Source organism: Mus musculus, chromosome 14 (genome assembly GCF_000001635.26).
Source record: "Mus musculus strain C57BL/6J chromosome 14, GRCm38.p6 C57BL/6J".
Lineage (NCBI taxonomy): Eukaryota > Metazoa > Chordata > Mammalia > Rodentia > Muridae > Mus > Mus musculus.
In genome coordinates, this window is record NC_000080.6 from 13,486,338 (window position 1) to 13,501,444 (window position 15,107).

At 39.9% G+C, this 15,107-nt stretch overlaps 1 protein-coding gene across 2 annotated transcripts in view; it reads left to right on the top strand.

The window, feature by feature from the left end:
* Window positions 1–15,107, top strand: part of Synpr (synaptoporin) — a 330,690-nt gene that overhangs the window by 201,558 nt on the left and 114,025 nt on the right. For both annotated transcript variants that reach the window (NM_028052.4, NM_001163032.1), the window contains one exon: window positions 7,171–7,295. In NM_028052.4, coding sequence (NP_082328.3) covers window positions 7,171–7,295 — 125 coding nt within the window. The remainder of the gene's footprint in view (window positions 1–7,170; window positions 7,296–15,107) is intronic.

The following is a 15,107-nucleotide window of genomic DNA, read 5'->3' on the forward strand; positions in this document are numbered from 1 at the left end:
TAATTTCCCCCTTTTTCCTCCCTTCAAACCTTTCCACAAACACTCACTTCCCCACTCACTTTCAAATGCGTGGTTTCCTTTAAGTTTTACTTTGTTGTTACTTACACACACACACACAGACACACACTCATATTCAGGGCTAAGCATTTGGTATTGGTTAACCAGTTGCCAATTGGTGTGTTCTTTCCTCAGGAAAGACAATTTCTCCCACTCTCAGGATTCTTTAATTGCCTGTAGTTCTTTGACTAGAGTTGAAGTCTTGTGACCTTTTCTTTGTTTACCTTACCATGTCTATTGGTTAAATGCTCATGGTGAATCAGCTGTGTTTGTGAGACTTGATAACAGTTCTATGACACATAATCTCATAGCAAATTCCCTCTTCCTTTGTCTGTCATAACTCTTCAGGCTCTTTCTCACATCAATCCTACTAGACATGATTCCATTCTTGTTGAGTAGATCTTAAGTCCAATTAGAGAGCTATTGGTTACCACCAAGGTATGCATGCTAGCACTGTGCCCTTATGGATATCATGCTAGGCTGGTCACTGTTGTCGTTCATAGGCATCAGAGCTGGGTAGGACTGTTGGTTGCTTTTCTCTTTTATGAGGCATGTTTTGCTACCATAAAAGCTAAAAAAGAAGAGGAGGCTTTCAAGTTAGTTCCAAGTATTGTAGCTTTTCTTCATGATTTTATTTTTATAATCATGAAGCTAATTTCTAAATTACTTTACTATTTCTGCCTTATATTTATTTTAAATATTTGTACCAATTTTATGTAGGAGAATAAAAATCAAGTGCAAATTGAAATTTCAGTCCACTTAGCCCACTGCACATAGGTATGGAACCCTACTAGCACTGTCAAGGAGAAGATGACTAAATGCTGAATGGGTGTGGCTCTGTGAACTTGCTTCAGTGGCATACCCTAGATGTTTGATTTATGATTACTGGACCCAGACACAACCAATAATCATAACAACCTAGCTCTAGACTTTCATGTGTATTGACTAGAAACTCCTTGTATTTGTTTAAGTCATTGTTGATCAGGCTTTCTGTCACCTACAGCCAAGTGCTTTGGTAAGTGAGCTATCCCTAGGTTTCAGGATTAAGAAAACAAAAGTAGAAGCTTCTTTTGCCATGAAAGTAAGATGAAGTTCCCCACCTTGATGGCCAATATGTCACACTAAGAAGCAATTCTTCAAGTTTGCTTTAACCTGGAAAAATCACACATAGCTCAGGCACATACAGTTTTTAGTATCATGAAATGGAATGTAGCATAGGTGATATATCAGAGATACCCAAGGATACAGATAATCATATACAACAGAGACATAAATCATATACTTATTTTGGGGGAAAGGATGGTATATGTATATGCATGTATGTGTATGTATATATGTGTTATGTGGAGGTAAGCACAGATGCACATTTGTGTAGAAGCCAGAGTACAAACTCAGACGTTGTTGCCCAGGTGCTGTTCAGCTTTTCCTGAGCCAGGGTCACTCATGGAACTTGAACTTGCCAAGGAGGCTACTGGCTGACCATAAGTCCCAAGAAATCTGCCTGTCTTCCCCTCCTGGGTGATCAGATATTTTTGTACATAGCAAATGAGGGTTCAAGCTCTCATACTTGCAAGACAAGCACTTTGTGGACTGGGCCATCTATTCAATGCCATGGAAAGAAAGATTGATACAGTTCAATGCAATAGCCTCAAATTAAATAGAATTCTACTTACTCTCAAGGACCAATTCGCATTTTATTTGCAGGGAAACATCCAATTTGAGGTTTTACAATATTAGTCACAAAAAGTCTTTGGAATCAAAATAGTTCATGTGGGTTCATTAATATAAACTGATGGCTTTAGGGCTGCTTGGTCCATTTCCTTGAAAAGTTCTCTTTCCAATAGAAGAAAAATTAAAAGAAGGATTAAACAAAGTTCAGCCAAAACAGAAGGTTAAGCTGCTAGGTGCTATGAGGATGCTAGTTGGGGGTGAAAAATTAGAACTCTGCTATGGAAAGTTCAGAGTTTGGTTTGCATTGGAAATACCTTATACTATGTAGTTCTCACTTTTTCAAGGCTAGTATTGACATCATCAACTCTATAAACAGCTGTGTTTCCAGCAATGCTCTTCATGGGTACTGAGAACAAGTAGCTCATCAACCCAAGTCAAATCACAAAAGGAAGGGGGAGGAGAGAGGGGGCAGGGTTTGGACCCCCTTATCCTCTATCTGTGGAAAGGTTGAGCTGTTCAAAGGTAAGAAAGCAAATATCCCCAGAGAGGCTACCAATTAAAGGAGGGAGTTGTCAAGTATAATTGGCATAATCTACTCACAGCAAGCTGTTCCAATATTTGGAGCAGCATGACACCAGTCCCTTCTCCTAAAGGAAGGCCCTTGTTGCTGTTAAGGGGATACTGGGATGCTGAGAAAGGCATCCAGCTTTGTCCTGCCGAAGCTCATTCAGCCCTCTCTTGGCTTTCTGAATCTTCATGTGCTAGAGAAAGCCCCTTCATTAGGCTCACAGCAGCTGTTTATGCATAAGTCTTTCCATAGCATGTGTCAGGTCACATCCTTGAGAAGGAAGAGCATAGGCTATAAAGAAAGGCAAATGTGAACTCAAACTGGAACAGTTTCACTTAGCAACAATCACTGTGACTCTGGTTGTGCACTTTGGTCTTATTTTCCTCATCTGTGAGACGAGGATTTGGACTGTTGAGTGGACTGATAATATGCTTACAGGAGAAACTGACACTGAGAATCAATCAAATGCTGCTGGTGTGTGTGTGTGCTGGGGTGTATATGTATTCTACAACTTCAGCTGTGTTCTATCATTTGCTTTCAATAGGTCTTTTATTGTCCTGGAACTTTACCAGCTAGGCTGGTCTGGCTGACAAGCACCCTTCCAGGGAAGCACTTGTTTCTGCCTCCCATCTCACCATTACTGAAACTGTGGTCACCCACCACAGCACCACGTCCAGTATTTTTATTTCATTTTTTGGGGGACCCAAACTCTGGACCTCAGACTTATAGCCCAAGTTCTTGACATACCAAGCCATCTCCTCAACTCCAGATGGGAATATTTCATTATTCCCATTTCCATTAATATTCACTTGATAGCAGTCATGATCCACCTATATTATTTCAGCACAGGAGGACTACATGGATATGGAGACATAGTCCTCTTTACATAGGGTTTTGCACATTGTCAAGGAGAGTGAGACCTGTTTTCATCTTCCAGCTGTTTCCAATACACATTTTATAAGGCCAGTGGTGGGGCTTTGTATACTATATCTATTTGGTCACACCACCTCCCACTGAAACCTAGAACCTATTAAGAATGGTGTTTCTTTACAAAATTCTGACAGGTCTATTGTTTGTCTTTGTGGAAAATAAGCTATCAGTTGCAAGTTCTAGGCTCTACCATCATAGCATGAAAGCAGTCATGGAGTGTGCAGCTGGGGATGGCCCTAGAGCCATAGTTTTTGGGATCTCCCTGAAACAATACTTAAAAGGCTTCTACCTGCTTCTAGAACAGTCTGACCTCCCCATTTAGCTACAATTGTGCCAACTTCCCAGCCCAACTGCTAGTAAGTGCTTTTGCTATAAACTAGAAAAATGACTAATTGAGTAAAATAAAAAATGAATGAAAGAACAATATTTCTATTGTTGGAGTGGAGGTCCTCGCCCAGGCTACTGGAGACAAAGCTGTGTAGGAGTGCCTCTGATTCTTCAGCGTTCTTCCCTTTCAAGCTCAGGTAGTTTGAAAGTATCTTGGAGTTGACAATGGTTAAAATGTTTATACATGGAAACTGGCACACAGTAAATCACAATTTCCCCAGTGGAGATCTGATTGTTGGTAAGCACAGCCTATTGATGACAAGAACAGCAACTTTCCCACCCCTTCCTGCCATTCTTCTTACTCCCACCCACTTATCCCAAGTATCCTTCATGCCTGAGGTTGTATGCCAGACTGTGGGGGAATTCCCTTCCTGGCTATGCTTAACACTTTGCAAAAACACTACTTAGCCTCATATTTTGTCTTTTTCAAAAATATTGCTTTTGTGCTGGAGTGGTGGTTCAGTGGTTAAGAGCACTGACTGCCCTTCCAGAAGTCGTGAGTTCAGAAATATTGCTTTCAACTGTGCCTTTCCAAATAACCAGGAGGGTTAACAGCATTGTTGCATGATATTCTTCTTAGAGTCATTGCACTCCCATGTGTGTCCTGCTTTGAGAGGAAAGTTGGTGTCACTCTGTGCAACAGTGTCACTCCTGCTATGCATCCTGGTTCACCGATACCTATTAAACCATGGGATTCAGACCAGAGCCATCGATCATCCCAGACAGAAACAAAATGAGAATTCATTGCGGGAGACTTAATTTGCTCTCCTGAGCTCAGAGGAGGTATCCAATTATTTCTATAGCTGGGCAGAGACTTTGCCCTTTTTCTGACATACCCATCTCTCTGTACTTCAACAATGCTACATAGTAAATGTCACATTACTTGCCCGTTGAATGAACCAGTGGGTTAGTCTTGGCTTACCAAGAACTGATGTTTAGAAAAGCAGGGTGATTTTCTTAGGGTCTCTTAGCTAGGAAGTGGGCTCAAAGTCCAATGTGTTTTGTTGTGCCACCCAGAGTAAAGAACTTATGTGGAACACTGGAAATAAAGCCACTGCACCTTCCTCTAAAATACCAGAGAATTCTACCCTCTCCCATCCCAAGGATCCTCCAGTCCTCTCTCCTCACTGTTTTTATGTTTCCTAATTCCTTAGATGGTATATTATGATGGTGTTGATTTGGCTTTTTTTAAGTATGGAATTAACCATCCCTGTAATAAGTTATTCACACAGCAGGATCGGACTCTCCCAGTGTTCTGTTTAGTTCTTGCCAAACACATATGAGTCTGATATCAGTCACACAATGTGATTTCGCTTTAATCACCAAGGACAGGAGGGAATAGGAAACTTAACCAAAAGGCTATAGATATAATATTTAACTGGAGTATGATGTCTTGTACAAAGCTTGATAAAGACTCGAGGAAAAAGTAATGATGTTCATGGTCTCAATAGTCTAACTCCTCCTTCCCACCCATGTAGTGTTCCTAAGAAGTTAGTAAATAATCACCACTCCATTACCTCGTGGTAACAATAATATCCTACTAAAAAGTCTTAACTGTACATAAAGTACTTTACTCATAAGATTAGCACAGAAACTTTATTCTAAGTACTTTCTTAAAGTTATTAAATACATAAACTAACAAGAGTTGTTCTTATGCCATTTAGCTACACTATAAGGTCCTCAAGGAATTTTAAGTGCAACTTTTTGACATGACTATGCTATTCTGTCATATATTCAATATAGAGTTATTAATCTTCACACACACACACACACACACACACACACACACACCTTCAGGTCATGAGGAAAGAGCAGCACACATGTTAAGTGCTTCATAGATGAGAAACTGTGAAGAATGAAAGATCTCTCTCCATAATGCTTTCAGCCTCACAACTCCAATCTTTGAAAGAATTCTCACCAAATCCTCCAATCATGAGACAAAGTCTAGATGTAAGCAATAAACAATTAGTAGTGCTTCTTTCTCCTTCCTGTCAACACTCAGAGCTGATGGGAAGGGAGCAGTCACACATCTCTGAAGCCTGAGTACTGAACAGCATGTACTCAGGATTAGGGAGTGGGCTGGAGTGGCTGCTAAGTGTCCATTAGTCCCTGAGCTTGGGCAAGATGGAGAGCAAAGAAAATCAAAACATAAAAATAGATTTTCTTTTGACTGCATAGCTGTTAGTTCACTAGAGCTGAGATGTGTGTGGATCTAGCGAGTATTTAAATCTAAATTTCCTACATTATAGTCTGGAACAACTTATAAACATGCCCACTATTTACAATAATAATATTCATTACAGTTTACTGCATATTCACACGGTGACAGGAGGACCCATTCTATTGGCTCCACAGGCCTAACAAATATGAATCCATTTGCTTCCAGTATGACTAATATATTGCTTCACAGTTTAAAAAATTGATTTTGAGAAACCAATAAAACTGACATATATACACCAAAATGGTCCCTAAAGCATATCTTACCTTGTGAGTGGTTTATACTGTATTATTGTCATTAACCAGTCTTTTCCTATAAATGCTAAATATGCAATCAATGAAGACAATTCTTATGGTGTTTTCTACCAACGATGTATCTGAAAGATAGAACTCATCTACATTTTAAACTTTTGGGGAAGACACCACACCAATGACAGCAGTTTCCTCCTCAGTAATTGCCTGGTTCCTATCACAAAGAAAAATACCTCAAGGGATGAGTGCCAATGCTGTTTTATGGTGGGGAAAAGAAAGCATGGTGACCTTAAGTTATGTGCCCGCATAATGTATCACGGGCCCTGCACTTAGTCCACATATAGCTCCCCTCTCCTGTTAGGAGACCCCAACTCCACCTCAGCATACCTTGGTGACATTTCTCCTATCTAGAAGACTGCCATACATTCATGCTTCTACTTTTGAGTGTCTCTTCCACACAGATGTGTATTTCCATCAGGAAAGGGTATGCCATTAACTTGTAACACTGAATCTTCCAATACTTAATTTAGAAACAGCAGACAACCCAGAGATATAGCCATCTGTGTTGACTTGCGGACAAACACCCTGAGCTCACATGCTGAGAATGGACGCTCTTCTTTATCTGATCTTCAGTCTCCTAGTTCTAGATTCCTGAGGCCATGGTTTTACAAAAAGCAACCTACACCGTTCCAAGAGAAAACCCACAATGATTAAAAAAGCGTACACCCAAGTATATAAGAAAAAAAAGGGAGTGGGGACACCTATCTGTGGGCATCCATAGGCAACTTTGTCTATGGAATTCTGCCATCACTTCTGTGAGGCATGGGACTAGTCGTCACACCAGTCATCATTTTCCCCCTGACCAAGCAGCATTTCTCCAATTCACTGGTGTGTTCTTTGGAGCTCCTCCAAGCCTGCTGTGATCCTCATATTCATCCTCCTCCAGCTCAATAGGGCATACTGCTGATGCTACTCTGCAGAGGACTACAACCTCCTTCCACTAGACACTGAGCTCCAGATTATGACTTTCTTTTAGATTACCATCATCCTAATAGCTGCTTTTTCTTTTCTTCTTTTGTTCTCTGCAGCTTTTTGCAATGTTTGCATTTGCAACATGTGGTGGCTATTCAGGAGGCCTGCGGCTGAGTGTGGACTGTGTCAATAAGACAGAAAGTAACCTCAGCATTGACATAGCGTTTGCGTACCCATTCAGGTAAGGAATGGTGATCTACACTTCTCAGCCTCAAGGCATGGGGCTTTCTTCTTTCTCTCATATCTGGTAGAAAAATGTAGGCTGGGCAAGAAGAAATTCTGCTTGAAGCCACAAACTGTCATTCCTAGAGTTTCTACCCACCACTCCACACTGGGAAGATCTACTAACCATACCTTCAATCCAGTATTGACTGTCCTCCAAAACTAAAGCCTTCTGTTATGGCCCCATGTGGGGGCTATCAACAGAGAGACACAATTATTTTTCTACAACCATTAGATGTCTTATATTCTACCTAGATTTGTGGGTTGACTATAACTTTATATTGACTATGCAATTCTGACCAATAATGTGTTTATTGATATTGATATCTAATAATGTGTCTGTGTGCAGATAAATACTGCTTAAGTAAGTGCCTGTCCAACTGAATTTACTCATCGAAGTGACACTTGGAGAGAAGTCCCATGACTGTTATCAGTTACATCCTGGAACACTGAAGGACAAGTTTATTTTTCCCTTACACTCTCTCTGCTACCAAGAGTTTGAATCCACCTTGCTTAAAATAAATTCATACCACTATTGTTACACTTAAATTGATAGAAACAACCTTTTAAAATCTTTGTCACCTCAGTGTCTGTTCCATGCCTATAAAATGATGGCCAGATGCCCTTCAGAGCTTGTTCCCAGACTCACAGCTTGTGGTTCTGATCCAGATACCCAATATAGACTAAATTCATTCAATTTTAAAATGGTTTATTCCTGTAAAACCCCCAAGTAATTGACATCAATTACTCTGAGGGTGTGTTAGTCAGGGTTCTCTAGAGTCATAGAACTTATAAAATGTCTCTATATATTAAGAGAATGTATTGTAATGACTTACGGTCTGTAGTCCATCTAACCTAACAATGGGCAACTGTGAATGGGCAGTTCAAGAATCTAGGAGTTGCTCAGTCCCACAAGGCTAGTTGTTTTATCTTGCTTCTGTATAAGCTGGAATCCTAGAGAAGGAGGCTCCAGCAGATGTTCTGGCAACTACATACAAGCAAGCAAAGAAGAGTCTTCCTTCTTCCAGTTAATACTATAATGTATTAAAAAAATGTGTACTTCCTCTACACCACCGTATGTGCACATTTTTGCTAATACGTCTAGCAGAGAGGACTTCCTTCTTTCTACAACATGTCATTTTATTATAGAGCTAAAACACCCCCCTGACCTCCATTTTGGCCTGTGGTCAAAGCAAACAAGTGATGCTTACCTGTTTCCTCATCTCCTGTAGTGTGTTACTGTGGAGGAGAACGCGCTTGACATTTGGAGGCAATGAGTAGGGTTCTGGATCTCATATTCTTAACATGTCCTTCATACTCTGATGTGTAATGCAAGGCTGTTCACTTTAATACTTAATATATGTCAAGAGCACCCACTAGAAGAACGTGCACACTTTGAGCTAACACATGGGGTTACACATTTCAGAGGATGTGGGGGGAGGCTGGGGAATAAACAAATTAGAAATAGAATAGTTTATAAATTTAGAACATCCATATGGTAAAATGCTAGACAGTCATTAAAAACATTTTCTTCAATGGTATTTAACGATGTGTTAGATGTTCCCTGAACAAATACAAGTCTTTCCGTGTGATGATTTGTGTATATTTTCTCCTCAGTTGTTGGAGTAGAAACTCCTGTTTGCCCCCTATTTAACTTGCCCCTTTTTCCTGTGTGGCCGTACTTTGAAGTGAGTGCAAGCCCACCCTTATGGAATTTCCTCTAGGTATTGGATCATGCCTGGCATGCCAGGCATGGCAGGAAAGAAACACTAGGAAGTGAGCATTTCCTGCAGCCGCCCTCATCCAGTGACAGCTATGAGTGGTACTGCACATGCTGAACACCAATGAAGCATGTTCTGTTCTACAGATTTTCTGAGATGCCCAGAAGGACCGCGCTACCTTTAGTTAAAACCCAGCCATCAGTAAAGCTTTGACCACTTTCTTTCTTGGCCTGTCCCACTAGCTCATTGCTCTTTTTCTGTCTTTAGACGTAACTCCTCCAAAAATAAGTTGCACCAAATCTTCATCTCCGCATCTATGTGTTTGTTACGTTCATGTAACTGTGAAAAACACTGCCAAGTTAAAGTGAGGAAGTTGTCTTTTGGCTCACAGTTGCACAGAGTCTTGGTCATGTTCCGACCACCATGAATGAACTCTGCCATTTTTTTATCCTCACCATGATGAAAGAAGACCCTGTGCACCTTTTATGTTGGACAGTGGTATCTGTTTCACAGTATTGCTGCATTGTTGAATGAAGCATAGCTGCACGATTTTTAAACAAGACCCGACAAACAATAAGTTTTCTTCTAGTGTATTATACTCCCATTCATCATCAAATCAGGATAACTGGAAATTAGCTAGGAAGCAGAAAAGATAACTGGAGCAACAACAATCCTGAGACTATATCTTCCCCAGAATAAAAGCTTCATCTACCTTCTCTCTTCATACATGCAAACATTAGAAGATACACAAATTTAACCATCGCACATTGATTACCTTGTTTTTACTGTTCCACTGTTCTTAGAAGGCTTTATTATAGCACCTTTTGTTTTTCTTCTGAAATCCTCCCAACCTTGCAGAATGGAAAAAGCTGTCACATTAACATGCTATTGAGGAAATTTTTTAGCATCACTAAGGGTAAGAGAGGAAGATTCAACCTGAGCTATAATATTTCGAAAACTGAGAATTCAAGGATAGAATATTCCATTAATAAAAAGGCATGTGTTGGGGGGGGGGGGTGCTCCATTAGCACTGTCTAACAAGAATCTCTTCCCCTTAAATGAGTCTACCCTTGCTTTCTGATTCCCATCTCTCTTTGGAACATTTGAGTAAGTGTGCCTAAACAGGAAATGTGTGGAATCCAGACCTTTCCACAGGGTTACCAGTTCTACCAGAACTGAGGTAGAAGGATCTTTCTCTACGATTCATACCCAGAGGCAGTGGAGATAAACTTTTTCTCTTCCTACTATTGAGCCAATGGGGGAAATACAAATAGAAAGGGATGCAATATTTTCCATCTTGTGTTTATGAAATGTTGTGTCTACAATAGTCACTTTTTATGATTTCTCATTACCAAGTATTTTCGCTCTATTTGTATAAAGCTTCAGAAATTTCAAGTCTGTAATATCCCATTTTAACATTGCATCTTAAACTGAAATTGTTTATGATAAAAGTTGGTGTTGCCAGGCCCAGAGAGTTGAGATTAGAAGTTTAGAAAATGAAGACAAGGCCTAAAGACCAAGGTGGCAAATCTTGGCTGTCTTAGTTTGGATTTCCCTAATACATGGTGAGACAAATATTTAAATGCACATAGTTTTCTTGGCAGAAAGTCACTGAAAACTCCTAAGAGGAAGAGAACATGAGACAAGTTACCACCATGAGCGACTCAGGTACCTGGGATTATGGAAAACTGTGGAGAACATATCTCAATAGGGCTTGAATCACACAGCTAATGGTGCATTATTGAAGATATAAGCACTTCTGTTGGTCACTGTCTCAGTCACCAAAGCTAGGCCTGCAGGTCTTCTACTACTTGTAGCTCAGGAAAGCCACCAGTCAGAGGCTGAATGCTAGCATTATAAAGACATCACATTGTCTTGTTATGGTAGAAACCATTTGATTAAGGAGATCTGCGTGAGCATCCATGAGCCTTCAGTATCTTAGTGAGACTTTTCAGTCCTTAGCCTAGAGTTGTAAATGCCCTTTCATTTATTATGCATTCATTTTATCAATATGTATGTATTGAGACCTTATAAAATCCATTAATTATATATGTACTTGCTTAGTAAAGTAGACATAGCCTCTGCCCTCATGAAATTTACAACTAGTGTAAAATGGAAGAATATAAATATAGAAATATAACATGTGCATATACAGATGCATACATACACTTTTATAATTATACTTTTATAAAGAAAATGAGAATTGTACACAAATATAAATAAGAGCTGGTGTGGACTGAGTGGCCCATGTGATATGTACTTCAATAAAGTGGTAGAGAAGGGATTATGATAGAGACTTTTAAGGTAGCCCAGATGAGAGAAGAAAGAGTGTGCTAGATAGTGGGATGATGTGTGCTGTTGCTTGAGGAAGACTGAATGGAACACAGAGAGCAGGAACAGACCCTAGACCTACATAAAGTCAAGGAGGAAACTTGTTAGACATGATTGTGGATGTAATTATGTATGAGTGCAGACCCAAAAGTTATGAGGGAGCTCTTCAAGGAAAGCTGGAGCACATAGTGTGGGAAATGATGTTCAGGACTAGAGAGGCTTGACGTCTAATGTGAAAGAGAGCTCAGAACAAGCAAGGAGAAAATGAGTGCGTGATTGGGAGGCAAGTGGTAAGAGAAAAAGGCAGAGGCAGAGACTGGTTACATTTTTTAGAGTTTTATACCGATTGAGGTGGGGTCAAGGATCTGAGCAATGAGTGGATCTGCCTGTGTAATAGATGGCAGAACTGATGGTGTTGTAGCCATAGAGTCAAGAACAATGAGGAAGAAGTTTGTCATTTCCAGGGAGGACATGGTGGAGGGTTAAGGCTGTCTAGAGCTTGTCTCTGCGTTGTCTTCCACACATCCCTTGATGGTAATGTGAGTCTACAAAGTATGTTATTTATAGACTTTTCCCATTACTATTGCTAGTACTGTTCTGTTAGACTCTGAGGATCATTGTCAGAGATTATCTTAATCAGGCTAATTGAGGTGGAAAGATCCACATGTTGTAGGTGACATTCTTCCCTGGCTGGGATTCTGCACTGTATAAATGGAAGAAGTGAGCCAAATATTGGAATCCATCGATCGATGCAGAAGCAATGTGACCAGCTACTTTAGGTTCCTGTTACTTTGACTTCTGGAGCATAATGGAGAGTAGCCTTGAACTGTGACCCGAAGCAACCCTTCACCTTAGGGTTCTGTCATGCTATTTTAACACAGCAGAGGAAAAAAAAAACTCAGACACCCCCTGAACACCCAGCAGATATCCTCAATTTTGCCACTTGAAGTATAAAACTTAGACTATTTAATATCTGGCCTTAAAAGGTATGAGTGACCTCTAGCCAAGACTTATATAAAGAGGCAGCAGTAGTCATAATAGTTCGTACACGGGATGGAATCTTTCTGGTAGAATTTGTTTCTACAGCAACAGGAAACTCCATGAAAGGGGAGATACAGGGGGAAATTAAACCATCTTATGGATAGACCTGAAGTGATGAGAGACAAGGGGAAACTCCTAGGTTTTCCAGTGGTTGATATAATTTGAAGCAAATTAGGTGGAATACACTCTAAGATACCCATAGGGTATGCAAAAAAAGGTGAAGACAGGCAGAGTCTCTGTATAAACCTCTATTTCCTTGTCTACAGGAGTTTGATGCATCTGACTGAGATTTTTCTAAAGGTTGAATTAGTTCCCTAATTCAGGAGAAGAGTAAAACTCTAATAACGCACCAGTTACCATCAGGACGAGCAGAAGGCAGTGCACACACACCATGAGACAACTGTTAATTTCTTCCTTCTCCCTGAAAAGACTCTGTCCTTGCCCTATGGAGGCAAAGTCTGAATAGGCTTTTAAATATTATGATCAGAGCATGTGCTCTTATGTGATCTTACATGACTGTAAGCTATGCAATCAAGGCAGTTGTTTCTGTTGCTCTTCCTTGGGGAGCTGACAAGCGGCAGAGATTAAATCAGTGTGTGGTGAGCAAGTTCTTTATGGACTTCTCTGTCTCACTGTGTGGGAGTGCAGTGGCAAGAACTCAGTGACTTGGGTGACAGTCTACACTCTGGAAGAACACAGCATAGATTTGTCTTAGTGTTTCTATTGCTCTGATAAGATACTATAACCAAAAACATCTGGGAAAGAAAAGACTTTTTATCTTAGCTTACAACTCTCAGATCACACTCTATCACGTAAGAAGGTCAGGACAGGAACTTATGGCAAAAACCTGGAGGCAGAAACAGCACTAGCAGTCATGGAAGAGTGCTCTTTACTGGCTTGTTCCTTCTGGCTTGTTTAGTTCCCTTTCTTCCAGTACCCAGGAATGCCAACCTCAGGGGTAGCATGACCCCCAACCTTTTATTCCCTCCCACATCATTTGTCAACAAGAAAACACACCTTAGGCCTGTACAGAGGCCAATCTATAGGGCAAATGTTTTCTCAGCTAAAGTTTCCTTTTCCCAAATAACTGTAGTTTTTGTCAGGTTGACATAAAACTAAATAGAATCCCTTCATTCAAAATTTTAAAAATAAGGTCTAGTTTCCTTTACAATTTTATTCTTTCTAGAATAGGTGAGAACATGGGACTTTGAGATGCTTATAAAACACAAGGAAAGTTAGCTACAAGGTTCAATAAGTATCAGAGGAAGGCATCATCATACACATATCTGTATGCTGTATCACGTCTCTTGAAAATGTAGGCACTTGCCCCATGATGTCATGGTTCTGAGTCTCTTTTACCTTATCATTTGCAAAGGGAGATGATGTTCGAATTTTATGTCCTTCTAAAACTCACACAGTGAGGTAAAACTAGTGTCAGTTGAGCATAGAACTTGTCTTCGAAGCCTTTACCTTTGAGAGAATGAACTATGTTTTTCAGAGGCTGCTAGGTCAAATGTAGAGGAGACATGCATTCAGGATAATTGCTTGTGTTAATATGCACAGCTGCCAGATCTGAAATGTAAAGGCATCAGGACTGAGAAATCTCAAACAATGGAGAACATTCATATTCCAGGTACCTTTTCTAGAACACATTTAGGAACTCAGAGGTCCTCGACTTTAGTTTTATTCCCAGTTTGAGTCTCGGAGACTTCAAAACTGCATTATGAATGTCTGTTAAAATGGAAACACCACCATTCCACTGCAGATTCACCTCAGCAGCATCACTGTAGCATCCAATCTGGCATTTTAGCAAAACATGTGACAAAACACGTGACAAAACATGTGACTGTGTCTGAACACACAGGAGTAGAGAGTTGTTAACCTAAAGAGGAGGAGGTAGAGCTCCTGCTAGCCAAAGCCTCAGTTTCCCTTAATATTGATGGACTTGAAAACAGATGTTATACAAACATCTGACTTAGTATATTTAACATGACCAAACATATATAGAAGAATACCATGAGTAAGTAAGTGGACATTACTGTCTTTTATCATTCCAAAGTCACCTGTTATAGTATATATCACCTATCACTCTTAAAATGAAAAGGAACCTAAAAATTGACAGGAAACCAAATAGTAATTTAAATGTTATAGTAATAGGTAAACTACACGATTAACTTCTCACTCCCACCATCAGCCTTTGAACATGTTCCTTAACAAAATTGCCTTTTACCTATCAACTCATATCAACTTGAGGGTAAAGTCAAAGAGAGGAGATATGTGAATCCTTTTATTTTATGCAGGTGTGTATATACATATGCATGTGCATATACATATACATTATTAGTAATTACTGTGGTCATTGCTCTTTGATGTCACAGGAGGACCATAAGAGCCAGAGCATTTACTTTTACTTCCTTTTCATGGACTAATATTCAGACAAACTTTATTTGAAACCATATAACCAGTAAATCCTTGATGTCACAGAAAAGTTGTTTAGCATGGTATCTAATTCTTTTCTGATAATGTGGAATAGTGATAAGTCATCTTCATCACCATTATCATTGAGTAAGAGATATATGAATCATTTTACTTCCATGAGCTGTACAAAGCCATTACACATACCATAGCCTTTTGTACCAATGATGTCACCATGAGGTAGACAGTCTGAACTCTATTTG